At 43.1% G+C, this 19,343-nt stretch overlaps 1 protein-coding gene across 14 annotated transcripts in view; it reads left to right on the forward strand.

Annotated features, from left to right (window-relative positions):
• Positions 1–19,343, forward strand: part of ANKS1B (ankyrin repeat and sterile alpha motif domain containing 1B) — an 870,204-nt gene that overhangs the window by 595,669 nt on the left and 255,192 nt on the right. For all 14 annotated transcript variants that reach the window (XM_059726322.1, XM_059726321.1, XM_019480905.2 and 11 more), the window contains one exon: positions 16,356–16,508. In XM_059726322.1, coding sequence (XP_059582305.1) covers positions 16,356–16,508 — 153 coding nt within the window. The remainder of the gene's footprint in view (positions 1–16,355; positions 16,509–19,343) is intronic.

Genomic DNA, 19,343 nt, shown 5'->3' on the forward strand with positions numbered 1-19,343 from the left:
GACAGAATGTAGTGATACTTGAGAGAGGGAATTTGTAGTGGTCTTTGTCTTAGAACAAGGAACTGCTCTCTTACTCTTAAACATGCTCTACCCAGATCAAGATTTTGAGGCATGTTGAGGATGCTGCCTGGGAAAGCCTACCCTGGATGCATCCTTACTATGCTACTGTACTTTAATTAGCACTGTACTGATATAAAAAACTTTGAAATGACCTCTAAACATTTCATCTGGGGCTAATATCCAAAACCATGTATATGAAGAATGATTTTTTCTCACCATTGTCAATTACTTCATTGGTGGAAAGCACCATTATACACGGTATAAAATTTTTTTTAAATGTTAAGAAGGTTTTGTATCTCACTATTTTGACTACACTGGGAATGGTGTATATATTTCTTTTAAGAAACACATAATATTTTCTAATACACTTTATATATCTCAAACTAACAATAAGATGATAAATAAGTCACATACCTTCTCAAGTAAAGTTGTTTTTCTTATTTATGTTTGGTAAGGTCCTTTGGAAATAGTGCTCTTTAATGGTTGCCCTTGGCACAGGATCCCTACTGCAGGTTATCAACACTCTAGAGTTAGATGCACTGGAATTCCACTTTCTCCTAGTTTTTTTGAACTATGCAATATGGATAATTGGGCATGAGCCCCTTTTCTGTGCTCTGTTCACCTGAGGATTCGTTTCTCTTCAGAACCTTCTCAGTCATTCCTTCCTAATTGCATTCTGCAAAGAACTCCCCAGAGGAGTAATACCCCAGGTTTTTTTTTTTCCATTGCTGCTCCCTCTTTTTCTAGGACACTGTCTTACCTTAGGCAGCTCACTGAATTCTTTCTGGGTCTCTCCCTCTTCCGTTGTTCTGATTAATCAGGTCTCAACTGGTACCATACCTTTTATCTAGGGTTTCTTTGGTTGCTGGTTTTTGCCCTCCCCCAGTTCAAGTCTGGGGTTTGAAGCAGCTGCTGTTTGTCTACTTACAACATTTTGGAGAAGTTGGTTCTTCTGAGTACTCTACCTGTGATGACTTATATCAGTGGCTTCATCACCCGCCCTTCACTCAGTCTTTTAGGACAGAGAATAATTGCTATACCCAAATGATTACTGAAATAGATTCATTTCACTAATCTTTAATGTTTCTCTTTTTTTTTATGGCATGAATTGGTGTGAAGATTGTCTCTATTTTTATCTCATACATAGATATTGAGGGTGTTTTCTTGGCCCTTTCTCCCACAGTCAATTTTAAAAAACCTCCCCCATCAGATTTCTGAAGATGCAATTCTAAACTTGTCCTACGTTATTAAGGCACAGTCACCAACTCAGTAGGCACATGTACATGAGATACTCCATCACCATAGCATCAGTAGGCATGAACTGTGCCACCAACACTACTGCCCAGTAGCAATGACCACCTGGCTCATACTACTACACAAGTAGTATTTATACTGCCAAGGTGCATGATTGTTTCAAAGCAAGGGTTCTATACAAACTGATTAGGGCAGGGCTTAGTAACCTTTTTCCAATGGCAGGCTGCTGCAAGCCACCAATCTCCATCCCGCAACAACTAGTCCTCTGGCATGCCACCAGCCTCATATCATCCTCCCCAACCAATAGGAGATACCACTGCTGTGTGCTGCAGTGCTGATGTCACTAGCAGGTAGGGGGTTAATGCAACAGCTGCCATGTGTAAAGACCCCCTCATACCCCACATTCCTGCAGCTGCCTCTGCCACTCATACACATTGCCAAGTGCCACTGGTTGTCATTGCTAATTCAGCAATGGTAAATTTGGCAGTGAGCAGGTGCGGTAAGGGGCTACATTAATTGCTAATTGTGCGGAAACCTCCCCCCAAAGCAACAGTATGCCCCTTGGGGGAGAAGGGGGAGGAAAGGGACTGGGGGGCTTCATTCTTGTGCTGCCTACTTCCATTCATGCTGCCATATGCCACATCAGACCTTTGTGGGCCAGATCCAATCTCTTCCCAAGCTGGATATGGTCCTTGAATTAGGACCATAGAAGTAAGGTGCACTGATGTCTTAAATAACATGAATCAGCCTTGTGGAGGTAAAAGGATATAAACAATATGGTTTTGAAATGTCTAAGTGCATTGCCAGACATATCAGCTTTGGAGCATCAATACATTGGAGCCTTCACCTTGGCAGCAGAACACATTTTTTCCTTAATATTAATACATCAGAACCACTGGAAATCATCTTCCCTGGCTCATCATTCCCTATGTTTGATGTGCATTGGCTTTCCTGGGCATCAGATAGATGGGAGTTTCATAGAGTCATAGAAAATAAAGCTTGAAAGGGACCTCAGGAGGTCATCTAGTCCAACCCCCTGCTTAAAGCAGGACCATCTCCAACTAGATCATCCCAGCCAAAGCTTTGTCTAGCTTGGTATTGAAAATCTCCAAGGTTGGAGATTCCACCACCTCTCTGGGCAACTTGTTCCAGTGTTTTTCTATCCTCCTAGTTCAAAAATTCTTCCTACTATCTAAACTAAACTTCCCTTGCTGCAACCTGAGACCATTGCTCCTTGTTCTGTCATCTGCCGCTACTGAGAAGAGTCTAGCTCCATCCTCTTTTGAACCTCCCTTCAGGTAGTTGAAGGCTGCTATTAAATCCCCCTCCCCCCCAATCTTTTCTTCTGTAGACTAAATAAGTACAGTTTCCTCTGCCTTACCCCATAAGTCAAGTGCCCCAGCCTCCTCACCATTTTTGTTGCCCACCATTGGACTCTCTCCAATTTGTCCACATCCTTTGTGTAGTGGGGGGCCCCAAAACTGGACATGGTACTACAGATGTGACCTCACCGGTGCTGAACAGAGGGCAGTAATCATTTCCCTTGACCTACTGGCAACACACCTCATTTACTAAGGCAGCCTAGAATGCCGTTAGCTTTCTTGGTAGCAAGGTTACACAGCTGGCTCACATTCAGCATATTGTCCACTGTAATCCCTAGGTCCTTTTCTGCAGAGCTGCTGCCCAGCCAGTCAGCCCCCAGCCTGTACTGGTGCATGGGATTATTCCATCCTAAGTGAAGGACTGTGCACTTGTCCTTGTTGAAACTCATGAAATTCCTTTTGGCCCAATCCTCCAATTTGTCTAGAACACTCTGAATCCTAGTCCTACCCTCCAGCATATCTACTACTCCCCCCAGCTTGGTGTCATTTGCAAACTTGCTGAGGGTGCACTCTATGCCATCTTCCAGGTCATCGATGAAGATATTGAACAAAATCAACCCCTGGGGCACTCCACTTGATACTGGCAGCCACCTTGACATTGAGCCATTGATTACTACTCTCTGAGTCTGATGCTCCTGCCAGTTTTCTATCCACCTTACAGTCATCCAGCCCATACTTCCTTAAGTTTGCCTATGAAAATGTAGGAGACCGTATCAAAAGCCTTGCTAAAATCAAGGTACAGCACATCCAGCAGTCTCCCCACATCCACAGAGCCAGTTATCTCATCATAGAAGTAGGTCTTGTCTTATATGGTTTTTCTTAAAGAGGAGCACCTATGTACCATACATAGCTGTTCCATCAAAAACTATTTTATGTGAGGATAATGACCACATTCAATCCCAAGATATTGGGTAGAGCAGCACATTTTTCCCAAATATAATGTGAAGGGAAAGATCTTATAGTAGTAGCCATTGTATTCTACTGGGGGAATTTTGGAGCATTGACACCTACCCAGCCCACTAATTTCATAAGGTAGTGTTACAGTCCTTGTTTAGCAAGACCTTCCTCATTCCACTTTCAGCAAAGAAAGAGGTTCCACTGGTAAAATTCCTGTGAGCTGGAATGTAAAAAGGACAAACAAATAAGGAAAAAAGTTACTCACATGTATCCAACTGATTTGAAATGTACTCTGCCCATTCATACTCCCTGCTCACTGTTGCCTCTTTCTCAAAACCCTAGTTACAATTTTAAACCTAAAAGAAGCAGTTGGAAACAACTGAAGCACTCAGTGTGTTTTGCCTCATTTTAAAGTATCACACTGCAGTTATTTATAGCTGTGGTGGAAGAGATAGGGAACAAGTGAGTTCTAATGTGCACTGCTCTTAGAAGATTTTGCATATCCAGTAGGGCTGTGCAAAGCTTCAGATCATGATTTGGATTCAGAAATGATTTGAAGGCCAGATCTATTAATCTGAATTGAATTCCTGGAAGATTTAGGCTTTCTGAATCAGGCTTTCTGAATCAATTCGGAGCTTCCGAATCGATTTGGAAAAGATTCAGAGATTTGGCCATAGGGTATAATGGGGAATCAATTAAATATCTGTAGCTTTGTTGTATTTTGGCTGATTCCGATGAAACTTGCAGGGATGGTAGCTGCTGCTGAGAGCATGAAGCGTGCCAAGTTTCAAGGTGATAGGTGCAGGAGTTTCTGGGAAACTGCATCCCAAATTTATGAAAGCAAAACTCGTGTCACATGTGTGTTTTAAGCCTCAGTTGGCTGAAAACTGCAGGGATGGTAGTCCCTGCTGAGTTCACAAAGCATGTCAAGTTTCAAGGAGATGGGTAGAGGGGTTTGGGGGAAACTTCCTGGGGTTCCAAGTGGCCTGAATGTGGGCCAGGGCCTGTGTGGCCAAAGGTCCCAGAGGGGAGCCATGCCTGAGAGAGAAAGAGGTCTAAGAAACTGACAGCCCTGCATGATGGTGGGGATTGAGTCTGCCTGATTAGGAGGGATCTAGCTGGGGTCCAAACACCAGACTTTGAGGCCCAGTGTGGGTCTGAAGCCACATAGTTAATGCCATCTGTGAGGCATAGGACATGGTGTAGGGGGTGGTATGGAGCCATATATAACGCCCTTGGCATCTGGGTATTAAATGGGCAGCCTCCCATATTTTATACCAATCATTTATTAATCAAATCATGGCAGGCAAGACTAGGCAGACTACCCCTAGACAGGTGGGCAAGCGAAAGATGAGACTCGGTCTTGAGACAACCCCCTGTCACAGGTGCTTTAATTAGAGCAGCTCTTGCTAAGTACTCTAATTAAAGTGCCCGCAGCATCTCATGTATTCAGCATCCTGTCCTTCAAAATGGCAGCAGGGGTGCTTTAACTAAAGCTCATTTGACAAGCTTTAATTAAAGTGCTCCCACCGCCATTTTGAAGCACAGGGACACTGAATACATGAGATGACAAGTCTGCTCTGATACACTATTTACACCACGTGTGTCCTGCACATCAGCAGGTGCCCTAAGGTACACCCTGCACTATCTTCTGTCTGACCTCAGGCTTACAGGGCTAATTACCTCTCAGCTCAGAAAAGGTAGTACAGTGAATTATCCTTTTTTTAAGCAGTGAAACCTCATGACTTGTATCATTATTGAAATACATAATTCTTCTAATCATAACCTGTTAAACCAAGGACTCTTTTCTCCTCAAGCCCAGGTAAAAGCCTTTTTACTTTCTTCTCCGCAAGCCCAAGTGAAAGCCTTTTTGGGGATTAGTATACTCCAGATAATAAACAATAAAAACAAAGTTGATGGGTTTTGTGTGTGTCATAAAAGCCAGATAGACTTTTCTGACTGGTAGAGTCCAGTGACTAAGTCCTATGTCTAAACTTTACATTCATACTTTGCATTACTAAAAGCCTATAGTATCAACCCATGTTGTTTTCAGTTTACAAACACATTTGAAGAATATGGGGTTCAGCTGCAGTGTTTCAAAGCCTATTGGCTTAATGGGAAGTAAACAAGCTGTGATGCACTAAAGGTTCCCATTCAGAATGTCTTTCTTGATTGGGCCTCGTTTTACTGTGTAATACCATACCACAGCTCTTGCTGCCAATTTGTGACTCTTATGAGTTTGTTGTGAGCTTTTTATTCTATGAGAATGGGAATCTTGTGTGCATAGTGCCTTTCAAGAAAGAAAATTACCTAAACCCTATAATTCTGTTCTTTTGAAGAGGCCATCATACAAGATTCCTACTTGCAAATTTTCCTCTCCTTCAGCTTAGTTGTTCTTTTCTTAAAAGGTGGTAAGCATTATGTTATTTCCATCCTTGAGGTAGCCATATTCTTAAAAATGTTGGATAAGTTAGTATTCTTAAGGAAGCCTTTGTTTCCCACACATTCAAGAAGTGTCTGAAAAGGTCCTGGAAGGAGGCTAGCTGTGGCAGAGCACCTTTGGTGCCTGCCACTTTAAGGTCTGAGAGCTAGCAGCAAAACAGCCTGAAGGTGGCTGTACTCCCTAATCAGGAGTCAAATGGCTGGTAGGGGACTGCCTAATTGGGGAAGAGGGCTCAGCTGCTGGCAATACTAGTAGGCCTGAGAAGGTGACCAAGGAGTTTGCTGGCTGCAGCTGTGAGGAGAACACCTGGCTGGAGCTGCTGCTTACAACATCTTGGAGGTAAGGGTAAGAGCTGTGGGGATGGCCGGAGGCTCCTGGTCCTGGGGCACGACCGAAAACTACAACCTGCTAGGGAAGGATGGTGCTGTGGGGAGGTCTCCAGAAAATGCCACACAAGTTGCCTCCCTAATGAAAGGCAAGTATGGGGCACCTTATAGCCCCAGCCCCCACAACCTGATGGATTACCCAGTAGTAGGGACAGGCAGGGGCCTGAGAAGGTGGACCCGTGTGAGAGGGATGAGCGAGCACCATGAGAGCCTAAACAAAACTGTTGACTGGACAATGCTGGGGCCACACCAGGATGCTAAAAAAGGGCTAGAGTGCCCATTGTGAGGGACACCTGGAGCCAGAGGGCCCGGGATTCTGACTGGCCTGGAGGCAGATCAGGGCCTGTGTGGCCAAAGGTCCCAGAGGGAGCCACACACAAGAGGGAAAGAGGTCTAGGAAACTGATAGTCTTGTATGATGGTGGGGATTAAGTCCCTTATTAGGCAGGATCTAGTTGGGGTCCAAACACCAGACTTTGGAGACCAGTGTGGGGCTGAAACCACATAGTGGGTGCCATCTGCAAGGCATGGGACATGGTATAGAGGAAGTCAGAGCTGTATAACACCCTAGGCATTGGGGCACAAAATGAGCAGACTCCTGCATTTTTACACCAATTATTTATACAACAAGTTATGGCAGGTAAGACAGGGCAGACTGTCCCAGAGACAGGTGGGTGGACCGAGGATGACACCCAGCCCCAAGTAGGCCCCCTGTCACACTAGCCAATGGCAGTTAGAAAAGAATAGAGCTTGTGTCCAGCTGCTACTGCCTTACTGCGTCAAAAATCTTAAGGAAAAGGGATTCTAGTTTAACTCATAGAAAGCTGGTACCCAGAAATGTGAGTCTGGTATACTTTGTTCAGAGAAGTAAAATTATTCAGAAGTAATTTATTTTAATATTCTATATGCCACAAAATAGAGGCCAGAACAGTGATCAGATGCTCCGGAAGTAAGGATTTAAGGATTTTGTCTAAATCAAGAAACTTGATTTATGGTAATGTGTTTATAGCAAACAAAACTTATTCCAAACTGTGAATGGTCTGCAATGCATTTAGCACAACATACAAGTCTTGATTCACAGCAGGCCTCCCACAGATGTCATGGGGAGGACTGCACAAAGATCACAGATTAAACAAGGCTTTTATGTAATATCTTGATTGAATATTATTTGTTTAACATCTCATTGCCATATTGAGTGTCTATGGGTACATCTACATGAGATATTTACTGTGCAGTTTACTAAGATCTCAGCATTTACACGTATAGCCCTATTAGGGTGCATGAAAGTAAATAAACTCCGCAGAAGTAAATATACGTACTGCCCTGCTGTGAAGTTTTTTCATGTACAGCAGTGCATGTGTTGATGCTGACCAGCTGCCTGGTGGCTAGCCCCACACTGAAGCACCCTTATGCTCAAGCCAGCTTGTTCACTGAACGTGGAGCCTGGTCAGAGCAGTCCCAGGCTGGCAGGATGACCCCTGAGGACCCCTACCAACTGGGGCTGCTCTGACCAGGCTCCATGTGCTGCACACGAATAAACTCCAGAGCCAGTTGCTATGGAGTTATTTGCTCCTGGGTACACATTCAAATGGCACGCCTGGGAGCAATAAATTCCAGAGTTTATTCGTGTGCACTGTTTCTGCTCTTTTCTTATGCAGCCTCCTCTGCTTTTTAATTCTCTTCCCTATTTCAGTTTATATTCACCCTGTCTTACTTGTCCTCACATGCAATAATGCCTCAAATCCCATCCCTAACCCCCTGGGCTTTATTCCTACCTGCTTCAATATTCAGCATCAGCAATGAAATAATTAATGCTGTCCTTGAAGAAAGCATCATTATGCTTTGATGTTAATATTCCAGTGAGTTAATAGGGGCATCTGCAGAAAAGTAACATTGTTATTAGTTTAGTCAGTTAATATCTTGAATGTTATGTTTGTAACAGCAATGGCTTGAAAGGGTTTATTCTAAACAAAACCATAGATGCCATCTGCAGAATCAGAATATGCCATGCATTTTGCATAACTACACCTGCTGGCCAGATGTTTGACACTGTGGCAGCTGATCTAAAAAAGCAGAAATGGGCAGACATAAGCAAAAGACATATTAGGCATGAGACATTTTATCCTGTCAAGAGAAATAAACAGCAACAAAAACCCTACCCAGAAGGTTACAAAAAGCAAGTCTTTGACAGTTTATGGTAGTATTATGGGGAATACATAGGGCCAATACTTCTATATAGAAATACTTTGTTTTTCAGCTGTTTAGTTTTTTGACAGAAAATCAAAATACTCCATGGGGGGAAAAAGATTTTTTAAAAGTCCAATTGCCTATCAAAAATTATTTCAACAAAAGGTTTTCAATAGGGCTGTGTGAAGCTTCAGTCCCTGTTTTGATTCAGCAGATATTCAGCCCGATTCAGTGGCCAAATCTCCGAATCTAAACCATAGATTCATAGAAGTAGGGTTGGAAGGGACCTTGTAGATCTTCTAGTCCAACCCCCTGCCCTGGGCAGGAGAGAAAACTGGGCTCAAATGACCCCAGCTAGGTAATCATCAAGCCTCCTCTTAAAGAGCCCCAAGGTAGGAGCCAGTACTACTTCCCTTGGAAGTTGGTTCCAGATCCTAGTCGCCCTAACTGTGAAATAGTGCCTTCTAATGTCTAGTCTAAACCTACTCTCTAACAACTTATGGCCATTATTCCTTGTTACTCCGGGAGGTGCCTGGGGGAACAAGGTCTCTCCCAATCCCCACTCGTCCCCCCTAGTAAGTTTATAGATGGCCACCAGGTCCCCTCCCAGTCTTCTCTTGTGAAAGCTGAACAGGTTAAGGTCCTGTACCCCTCCTTGTAGGGTCTGCCCTGCTGTCCCTGGATCATGTAAGTGGCCCTCCTTTGGACCCTCTCAATGCTGTCCACATTCCTCCTGAAGTGCAGCGCCCAGAACTGGATGCAGTACTCCAGCTGTGGCCTGACCAGTGTCGCATAGAGGGGAAGGATCACCTCCTTTGCCCTGCTTGTGATGCATCTGTGGATGCACGACAAAGTACAGTTAGCCCTACTGACCGTGTCCTCCCATTGTCAGACCATGATCTCTTTCTGCCACTGTTCTTTCGAGAAGGGAGTTCCCCAACGTATAGGTATGCTGCTGGTTCCTACTGCCCAAGTGCAGCACCCTGAACTTGTCAGTATTGAATCCCATTCTATTTTTATTTGCCCACCCCTGTAACCTGTCCAGGTCCTGCTATAGTCTGTCCTTCCCTTCTAGCATGCCCACCTCACCCCAAATCTTGGTGTTGTCTGAGAATTTAAACAGGGTGCTTTTCACCCCATCATCCAAGTTGCTAATAAAGAAATCGAACAATGCAGGCCCAAGGACCGAGCCCTGGGGGACTCCACTGCCCACTTCCCTCCAGGTCAAATATGACCCATCCACCACCACTCTCTGAGTACGACCCCTCAGCCAATTTGCAATCCATCTGACTGTGTAGGCATCAATGCCACAGTCACCTAGCTTTTTAATGAGAATGGGGTGGGAGACCATGTCAAAGGCCTTCCTGAAGTCCAGAAAGACTACATCCACCGCAACACCTGCGTCCAATGATTTTGTGACCTGATCATAGAAGGCAATTGGGTTGGTCTGACTGGACCTGCCCCTAATGAAACCATGCTGGTTGCCCTTGAGCATCATCCCTGCTGCTGGCCTATTGCAGATGTGCTCCTTGATAATCTTCTCAAAGAACTTCCCCAGGATTGAAGTAAGACTAACGGACCTATAGTTGCCTGGGTCCTCCCTCTTCCCTTTTTTTAAAGATGGGGACCACATCGGCTTTCTTCCAGTCATCCAGCACCTGGCCAGAGCACCACGAGTGCTCGTAAAGCCATGTGAGGGGCCCTGCGATAACCCCTGCTAATTCCCCTGCCAGTCAAATCAGAGGACCCTTTAATTTCTCTGAATCAAATTGGAACCCTCTGAATTGATTCAGAGAGTTTCAGAGATTCAGACATAGACACAGCTTTGCATGTTTTTTCTACATACCTCTAGGTATCAGGTGGCTTGTGAACACTGCGAGGCTGGGGCACATGGAGTGTCCCACAGAAGTGCAGGGGGCTCCCCAACACACTCAGCAGAAGACCCGGAAGTGGACCAGAAGCACTTCCAGTCCACTTCTGGGTCTGCTGGGGAGTGCATTGCCCCCTGCCCCCCCCCCACCCCGGCTCAGCGACTGGTGCCTCCTTGGTCTGGCAGGGCACCCAGGGTCCCCCTGTGGCTGATTGCTGAGCCAGCGGGGAGGGAGGGGGCCCTGCATGCTACCCAGTGGACCCACAAGTGGACCGGAAGTACTTCGCCACCAAGTTAATAAATCCTGATTTTAACATGATCTGACTCTGGGTTCACCACTGAGCAAGTGGAGGGCCGGGCCCCCCACTCTCCTATGGGACACTTCATGTGCTCCAGCATCATGGCATTCACAAGCCGTGCTGGTACATCGAGGTATGTAGAAAAAACATTTAAAGCTGTGTCTATGTCTGAATCACTGATTCTCTGAATCAGCATTGAATCTTCAGATTCAGGTGTGGCTGGATTGAATTGGGGACAGTGATCTGAATCAACAAATCAAAACACTGTCCCTGATTCAGGTCGAATCTGAATTGAATAGGGCCCATTTTGCACACCCCTAGTTCTCAACATCCCCTATATAAGAGCTAATAGATTAGCTGGTACTGGTAACTTCAATAAGAAACAGAATTGTTAGAGTGCTAGTACTGAAAGCTAACCCATATACCTTGACCATTACCTGGAGAGATTATATCACGTGCACAAGAAAGTAGTTGGAGCTTTGTGGAGGTGAGTTTGGTCTTTCAGCCAGGATTTGCAGCAAAGATACTTGTTTTGTCAGCAGGTTTGGTGTTAGACAGTTGCCTAGTAGACAGCCTCTTATTTTGTGTCAGAAACTAATAACTGTCAACAGTGGATAACTGTCTCCATCTATTGGCACCACGTTCAAAACAGTGAAATCCTTGGAGGCACCTCATTTTTTCTCAGCTTCTTGGTTATTAAACTTTCCCCCCTTTTTTCACCTGTATTTTTAGCCCATGCAACATCATAATGGAGGAAGATATTTATGTCCATATTTTATGGGAGTGGAAAATTTTGCTATTCTATAACTTTCATTTCATTTCCTTAGAGAATGATAGGTTACCACTGTTTTGGAGAAGTCTGTGTGAAATTTCCTGGGTGACATGCAGTAAGTCAGATTATGTTAAAATCAGGATTTATTAAAAAGAAAAAGAAACTGATAAACAAAATAAGGAGTTTACATTTACATTTTACTTTGAAAGGTTCAGGGAAGTATGCTTCCCTTTGTCTAATTATAGTGAAAGTATTGTTTTTAAAAGTGATAAGCTCCCAAAGACAGTATGATACACAGCTTTTCTCCTCCAGGTTTGAAAGCTCTTTCCTTCCGTGTTTCAGGGCCCCTGGTTTTCAGGTCCTAGGTCTTTTGAAAGACCAGCTTTTTCATTAGCACAGACACAAAGGGGTTTGTAAATCTTTGCATCTGCCCTTTATATGAGAGAGATTGTGGATGAACCATTTAAGTTCCCTCTTTCATTTATTTATCATTAATCTTAGCTGATCTCATCTTGCCTTTTCATAGATTCATAGATTCATAGATGTTAGAGTGGGAAGGGACCTCAATAGATCATCGAGTCCGACCCCCTGCATATGCAGGAAAGAGTGCTGGGTCTAGATGACCCCAGCTAGATACTCATCTAACCTCCTCTTGAAGACCCCCAGGGTAGGGGAGAGCACCACCTCCCTTGGGAGCCCGTTCCAGACCTTGGCCACTCGAACTGTGAAGAAGTTCTTCCTAATGTCCAGTCTAAATCTGCTCTCTGCTAGCTTGTGGCCATTATTTCTTGTAACCCCTGGGGGCGCCTTGGTGAATAAATCCTCACCAATTCCCTTCTGCGCCCCCGTGATGAACTTAAAGGCAGCCACAAGGTCGCCTCTCAACCTTTTCTTGCGGAGGCTGAAAAGGTCCAGTTTCTCTAGTCTCTCCTTGTAGGGCTTGGTCTGCAGGCCCTTGACCATACGAGTTGCCCTTCTCTGGACCCTCTCCAGGTTATCCGCATCCTTCTTGAAGTGTGGCGCCCAGAATTGCATGCAGTACTCCAACTGCGGTCTGACCAGCGCCCTATAGAGGGGAAGTATCACCTCCCTGGACCTATTCGTCATGCATCTGCTGATGCACGATAAAGTGCCATTGGCTTTTCTGATGGCTTCGTCACACTGCCGGCTCATGATCATCTTGGAGTCCACTAGGACTCCAAGATCCCTTTCCACCTCTGTGCCACCCAGCAGGTCATTCCCTAGGCTGTAGGTGTGCTGGACATTTTTCCTCCCTAGGTGCAGCACTTTGCATTTCTCCTTGTTGAACTGCATCCTGTTGTTTTCTGCCCACTTGTCCAACCTATCCAGGTCTGCCTGCAGCTGTTCCCTGCCCTCCGGCGTGTCCACTTCTCTCCATAGCTTTGTGTCATCTGCAAACTTGGACAGAGTACATTTGACTCCCTTGTCCAAGTCGCTGATGAAGACATTAAAGAGTATCGGTCCAAGGACCGAGCCCTGTGGGACCCCACTGCCCACAACCTTCCAGGTTGAGACCGACCCATCCACCACGACTCTTTGGGTGCGACCCTCTAGCCAATTTGCCACCCACCAGACTGTGTAGTCATCCACATCACAGCCTCTTAGCTTGTTCACCAGTATGGGGTGGGATACCGTATCGAAGGCCTTCCTGAAGTCTAAGTATACGACATCCACCCCTCCTCCTGTGTCCAGGCATTTTGTAACCTGGTCATAGAAAGAGACTAGGTTGGTCAGGCACGATCTGCCTGCCACAAACCAATGCTGGTTTCCCCTCAGCATAATTTGCCCTGCCGGGCTCTCACAAATGTGAGCCTTGATAATTTTTTCAAAGACTTTACCAAGGATGGAGGTGAGACTGACTGGCCTATAGTTGCCCGGGTCCTCCTTCCTCCCCTTTTTGAAAATGGGGACCACGTTAGCCCTTTTCCAGTCCTCCGGGACTTGGCCCGTGCGCCACGAGCGTTCGAATATTCCTGCCAGTGGCTCTGCAATAATGTCGGCCAGTGCCTTCAGCACCCTCGGATGGAGCCCATCCGGGCCTGCCGATTTAAAGGCATCCAGTTCTTCCAAATGACTCTGCACCACCTCAGGATCTACGTATGGAAGTCTGGCGCCTTGCTGCTGCCTCTCTACAACCCCAGTGAGAGACTTGTCGTGCCCCTCACTTAGGAACACTGAGGCAAAGAACTCATTGAGGAGTTCAGCCTTGTCCCCCCTGTCTGTCACCAATTGTTTCTGCCCATTTAGCAGTGGTCCTATTCCTCCCTGGGCCTTCCTTTTACTCCCAATATATCTAAAAAACAATTTGTTGTTGTCTTTTACTTGGGTTGCCATCCTCAGCTCCATGGTAGCTTTGGCCCGCCTAACTGCCTCCCTACAAGCACGAGCAGAGGAGGTATATTCATCTTTAGTGATCTCACCCTGTTTCCACTTTTTATGTGCTCCCCTTTTGGCCCTTAGGCTGCCCTGGATTTCTCTGGTCAGCCATGGAAGCCTCCTGGCCCCTTTCCCTTTTTTGCCTCGCTCGGGGATCGTCTTGCTTTGCGCCCAAAGGATCGTTTCCTTTAGGCACAGCCACCCTTCTTGGGCTCCCATCCCTTCAAAACTCCTACTCTGCAGTGCTTCCTTGACTAATCGCCTGAGTGCATTGAGATCAGCTTTCCTAAAGTCTAGCACTTTCACCCTACTAGTTACCTTACCCACTCGCCGTCTTATGTTGAATTCTATTATTAGGTGATCACTGTCTCCCAAATGGCTACCGATCTGGAGGTCCCCTATCATGTCATCTCCTGTTGCCAATACCAGATCCAATATGGCATTCCCCCTAGTGGGACCATGCACCTCCTGTGTCAGGTGGAGGTCCTGTATACAGGTTAGAAACCTGCGTGAGCGATGGGACCTTGCTGTCTGTGTCTCCCAGCAGATGTCCGGGTAGTTTAGGTCCCCCATGACTACCGCCTCTTTAACTTTTATGGTCTCCGAGAGTTGCCTCAGGAGCCCAGCATCTATTTCTTCCCCTTGGTGTGGGGGTCTGTAGCAGACCCCTACCACCAAATCCCTTTCTCCTTGCCCCCCCATGTAGCCTAACCCACAATCCTTCTACTTTTGGTGAAGGACATTCCATATTTCTTTGTCCAGGTTTAGGTAAAGCTAGAACTCATCAGAAAAAAAATTCAACTAAGCATTTTATCCCAGTTTGCTGAAATCTAAACATTCCATGAGACAAGGTTGATTCCAGTTAAATTCTAGTGGAAACTAGGCAAGTTTTTCATGGACCCTTGCCTTGTTTTCTGCCAGCTCACAGGTCCTGGATTTCTGCAGCCCGTATGGTAGATTGATGAGGAGCTAGAAACCTGGGCATCCCAATTGGGAGGCTTGCAACTCTTGCAAGCTGCAGCAGCTTTTCAGGTGAGCTGCCACAGAATCGGAGTAACTAGGTTTCTGGATCTGACACAGCATATCATGCAGAAAAACCCTGGAGCCAAGGTTTCCAACAAAGCTAAACAGAGAGGAGAATGAAACCAAAGCCAGTATTTCATTGTCCTCAGTTAAATAAAACTATAGGTCTCTATCCTGTCTACTGAAGCCATCCATAGCTCAGTTTTGTGTCACAGGTTTTGCTGTATATTAAATCTCATTTGTTGACAAGAGAGATACAGCCCCTCTGTTGCAAAAGTAGAGAAGAAAAACTAAATATCCCATTACTAATTCTCTGGAACCTCTAGTTTCTGTTTTATGATGTAGGATGTTAGTCTCACAGGCATCCTAGAAATATTTTTGTTAAAATTTTATATCTAGCACCTGCAACAAAGAACCAAAGACGACTGTGACCAGCCCCATAGCACAGTATGCTTAGTTTTGTCTGCTTCTTCTGGGAACCTCAACAAAATAAGATCAAGATCATGATGTGCTAGCTGCCTGTCAACTATCTGAAGTGACAGTCCTTTTTATTTTTGGCAAGCATTACTTCAGCTTTCAAAAAGAAAACTTTTTTTTTTTTTTTTTAGTGACTTGAATTCAAATTACATTTCAAATAAACTGTAAAGAAATAAATTGGTTCAGGCAAGATTTTAAGTTCAGAAATCTCTACTTTTTAAATCACTTTGTCATTCGCTTCAAACTTAAGCTCAATAGTATTATGTTCCTGTCAGACTCGCTTTGTTCCTTTAAAGTAGAAATGTATATAAGCAGACAAAAATGGGAGAATGGCTTCCAGCATGCACTATATTACTGTTACAAACAGTATAGATTGTGTGCCAAATACAAGGCATTCTAAACCTCGTAATCTTCTTAAAAGTTTACCACTGCAATATATTACTGAGTTAGCAGCAGTTAAACTTCTGTATAAGGATATTATGCATATAATATTATTGCACATTGAGGCTGTTTCATAAGTCTGTCTTTCTTCTCCTTCCATGTGCCATTTGATCCACTCTTATATATTTCTTTAAAATTCATGTAAACAGTGTATCACAAACAGCTGAACAAGCAGAGATTTTATGCATTTTATGTTTAATAGCTAACTTTAAAATCTTCAACTGTCATTCAGAGATGTTTCTGAAAGAAAAATCACAGCTCTTTTACTAAGTGGTAGCTCAGAAGAATTTTAAAAAGTAAATCAAAATGCCAGTAGTTCTCCATTTTTTCACACTGTAGTAACCATTGGAGAAATATTGGAAAAAATAAAATAACTCAGTCCCAAAGAACAGAGCACATTATTGATGTATTAAAAAGTACTTAACTAATTAATATTTCTAGTCATTCTTAGTCGTTATTCTATTACAGATTAAACAAATTGGTCATGATGGCTACAACCCCCCGTCTGTGGCTGAGTGGCTGGACTCCATTGAACTGGGTGACTATACCAAATCCTTTCTGATTAATGGCTATACAGCGATGGACCTAGTGAAAAAAATCTGGGAGATTGAACTAATGAATGTAAGTTGATTTATTTACAGCATGAAAGAAAAAAAAACTTAGTTTAAACACACTTCAATCTATTCTATTACCAATTAAAGGTGTAATATGAAAATAAATTGCATTATGAATTACATTTTAAGTACTGTTCCTGTTGCTTAATGATTATAGCTTCTGTACCTGAGTTGAATATACCTTTTACTTTTATATGCTTGAATTGTCTTAATCATGAAACTTAATTAGCACAGTTTAAATTTTGGCTTCTGGATTTTTGATTCTTAGAGAAACATTTTTCTTTGCTAAAAATTATATGATATCAAAGGTGACAACTACAAAACATGTTATTTCCAGTTTGGTTAAAAAGAGTATAGCAACACTATTTTTATAAGATTGCTTACAATTTATTTTTTCTAGGCCAAACTAGGTATAGAGCAAAGACGTCTTTAATGTACTCGAGAAATGATGGTAACGAAACAAAATATTTTCACCCTTACTCATGCTTTCAATCTTGCTTTCATATCTCTCAGGTAAGATAGATCTGACACGCACAAAATACATGGAAATAATTGTCAACATTTATTGTATAATGACTAGAATCAAATTTCCACCATTATAATCAATAATGTAATAGCATGGTTTTATCATATGGAACTTAAAAATAGATTAAGGTATCTATAACTGAATTGTTCTCCATTTTAAAACATTTATGGTAAGACTTTGAATCTGCTGTGACAAACATATTGTCAGGTAAGCTGGTCTGTAGAGTATCCCCTAGCTGGCAAAGAGTGCCTATGCCGCATACTTTTTCTTCCCACAAACTAACAAGGTTTTATATGTAGCACCTTAGAACTTAGTGTGGAAGGCATTAACACATTGATTGTTCAGCTCATCAACCTTGGGTTGCCAGAAAAGCCCTCTTGGGGGCTATAGGCAGCTAAGCATAAGCTAGAGCAGCTGCTCTGACTTATAATAGGGAGCTGCCCAGGTTCCAGTTAGCCCTAGATTTGGGAAAGGAAAGACACAAAAATTATATAAATCCAACTCCCACCACCCCATGAGATGTTCAGAGCATAGCTGAGATACAGTTTAAGACTAGGGCTTATAAAAAGATAAACTAATAGAAAAATATTACTGATGGTTGTAATTTATTCTTCAAACAAAATCCCATTACATTTAACTTGAGCTACAACCACTTATCAACATGACAATGGATAACAGCTAGGACCAAATTCTGCCTTAAGTTATACGCATATCCAAAGACTATTGAATTCAATGGATATTGCATGCATGTACCAAGACAGGATATGGACATCTCAAATTTGATTTGTTTAAAGTATATTAAAGAAATGTCTGGAATTCTTAAAAGCAATTGAAAAAAGCTTTTTTTTAGAAATTTACACAAAGTACCAGTGGGAAAAGGGAATTGGTCATGAGCTTACAGTTCTCTACCTACATTACATACTCCAAATTAATTATGCATCCAGAGCATTTTGCCATAATCAATTTGGAAACAAATTGCCCTTTAGCTCCCCCAGGTGGATCATTAAAATTTCATTAAAGGCTAATGGCTTGATTCTTGACTCACTTAGATTCATATAAAGAGGAGTAACAGCAGTAAAGTCAGCAGCATTATACTTGTGTTACACTGGTGTAAGTCAGATCTGAATATGGTCCTAGAATATTTAAAACTTCACAGTATGTTTTCCTTTAGGAATTGTTCCCACTTCTCCCTATTTGCAAGCATATACCTTTTTACCATGAGCTCCAGAAATACAAAAAGCAATAGCTATCAATGTACACTCTGGACTAGGTTGTACAGGAGTACTCAATTGATTAATCTGTTTTTCCCCCCTCCCATTTTTCCTTTTTAATTCTTGTGAATTAGTTTTTAGTTATTATTATCGAGAGTTATATAAAAAATACTGTTCAAGGAACAAAGCTCTAGCTTCCCTGAGTATTTACTGATGTTTTGCAGTTTTAATTTCTCATCATATCTATATAAGAAAATTGGGATTTTGAAGCATGTTGTGTCCATCAGAAAAAAATGTCCAGTTTATACCATTCTGTTTGTTTGAATTCCTTCTCATAAAGTTCTACCTCTTGTTCAGATGATATCGAATAGAAATTTATGATGGGAATATTCTTAATGAAAGAAGCTATAAAGTCCCAAACATGTAAGTGTGGCTCTATAGCTTCAGTTTTTAGTAGTTTAGATTTAGACACTGGGGGGAAAAAAGATTCAGATATGAAACTCATAGTTGATTTTATAACTTTGTTTTGGCTGTCCTTGGTGCTGAAAGTTTAGAGTGTCAAATACAAGATATGGCGTCCTACTTGGGCCCAGCACAAATATCCAATAGCACATATAATAGTGACTGAAGGTATGAGCACCCTTTTTTTTGACCTAAGGTTTTTACAGTTAGTATCAATAGGGTCTTTGAAACTGAAATCCTCTTTAGCTCCATGCAAAGTCTTCTAGATTTCACTTAGTGCTTCACTTCTAGGAAGACAGAGGGAAGTTGCCCAGGAATTCTTGAAAGGTAAACATTCCTTATTCCTTTATTTCCTCTGTGTGAATGTCCATTTATGCACCTGAGGCTCAAGGCCTTGGGTTTTCAGACTCTGCCTCAGATCTATAATTATGTTAATAGTAACAATGTATGATACAAGTGAAGAGCAGTTGTTTCATCCACTTTAAAGTGGATAACTAGTCTTCTATTTGATAGCACAGAGATGTTGACCACCCAAACAATGCCATCTAAAGAGACTCTACATTTTGCTACCTTCCTACAGAAGAACTGCTCTTATTTTCCAGTGCTAGTTCCAGCAGTTTCAGAATGGTCACCATTCAGCTTA

The sequence above is a fragment of the Alligator mississippiensis genome, chromosome 4, assembly GCF_030867095.1.
Source record: "Alligator mississippiensis isolate rAllMis1 chromosome 4, rAllMis1, whole genome shotgun sequence".
Taxonomy (NCBI): Eukaryota; Metazoa; Chordata; order Crocodylia; family Alligatoridae; genus Alligator; species Alligator mississippiensis.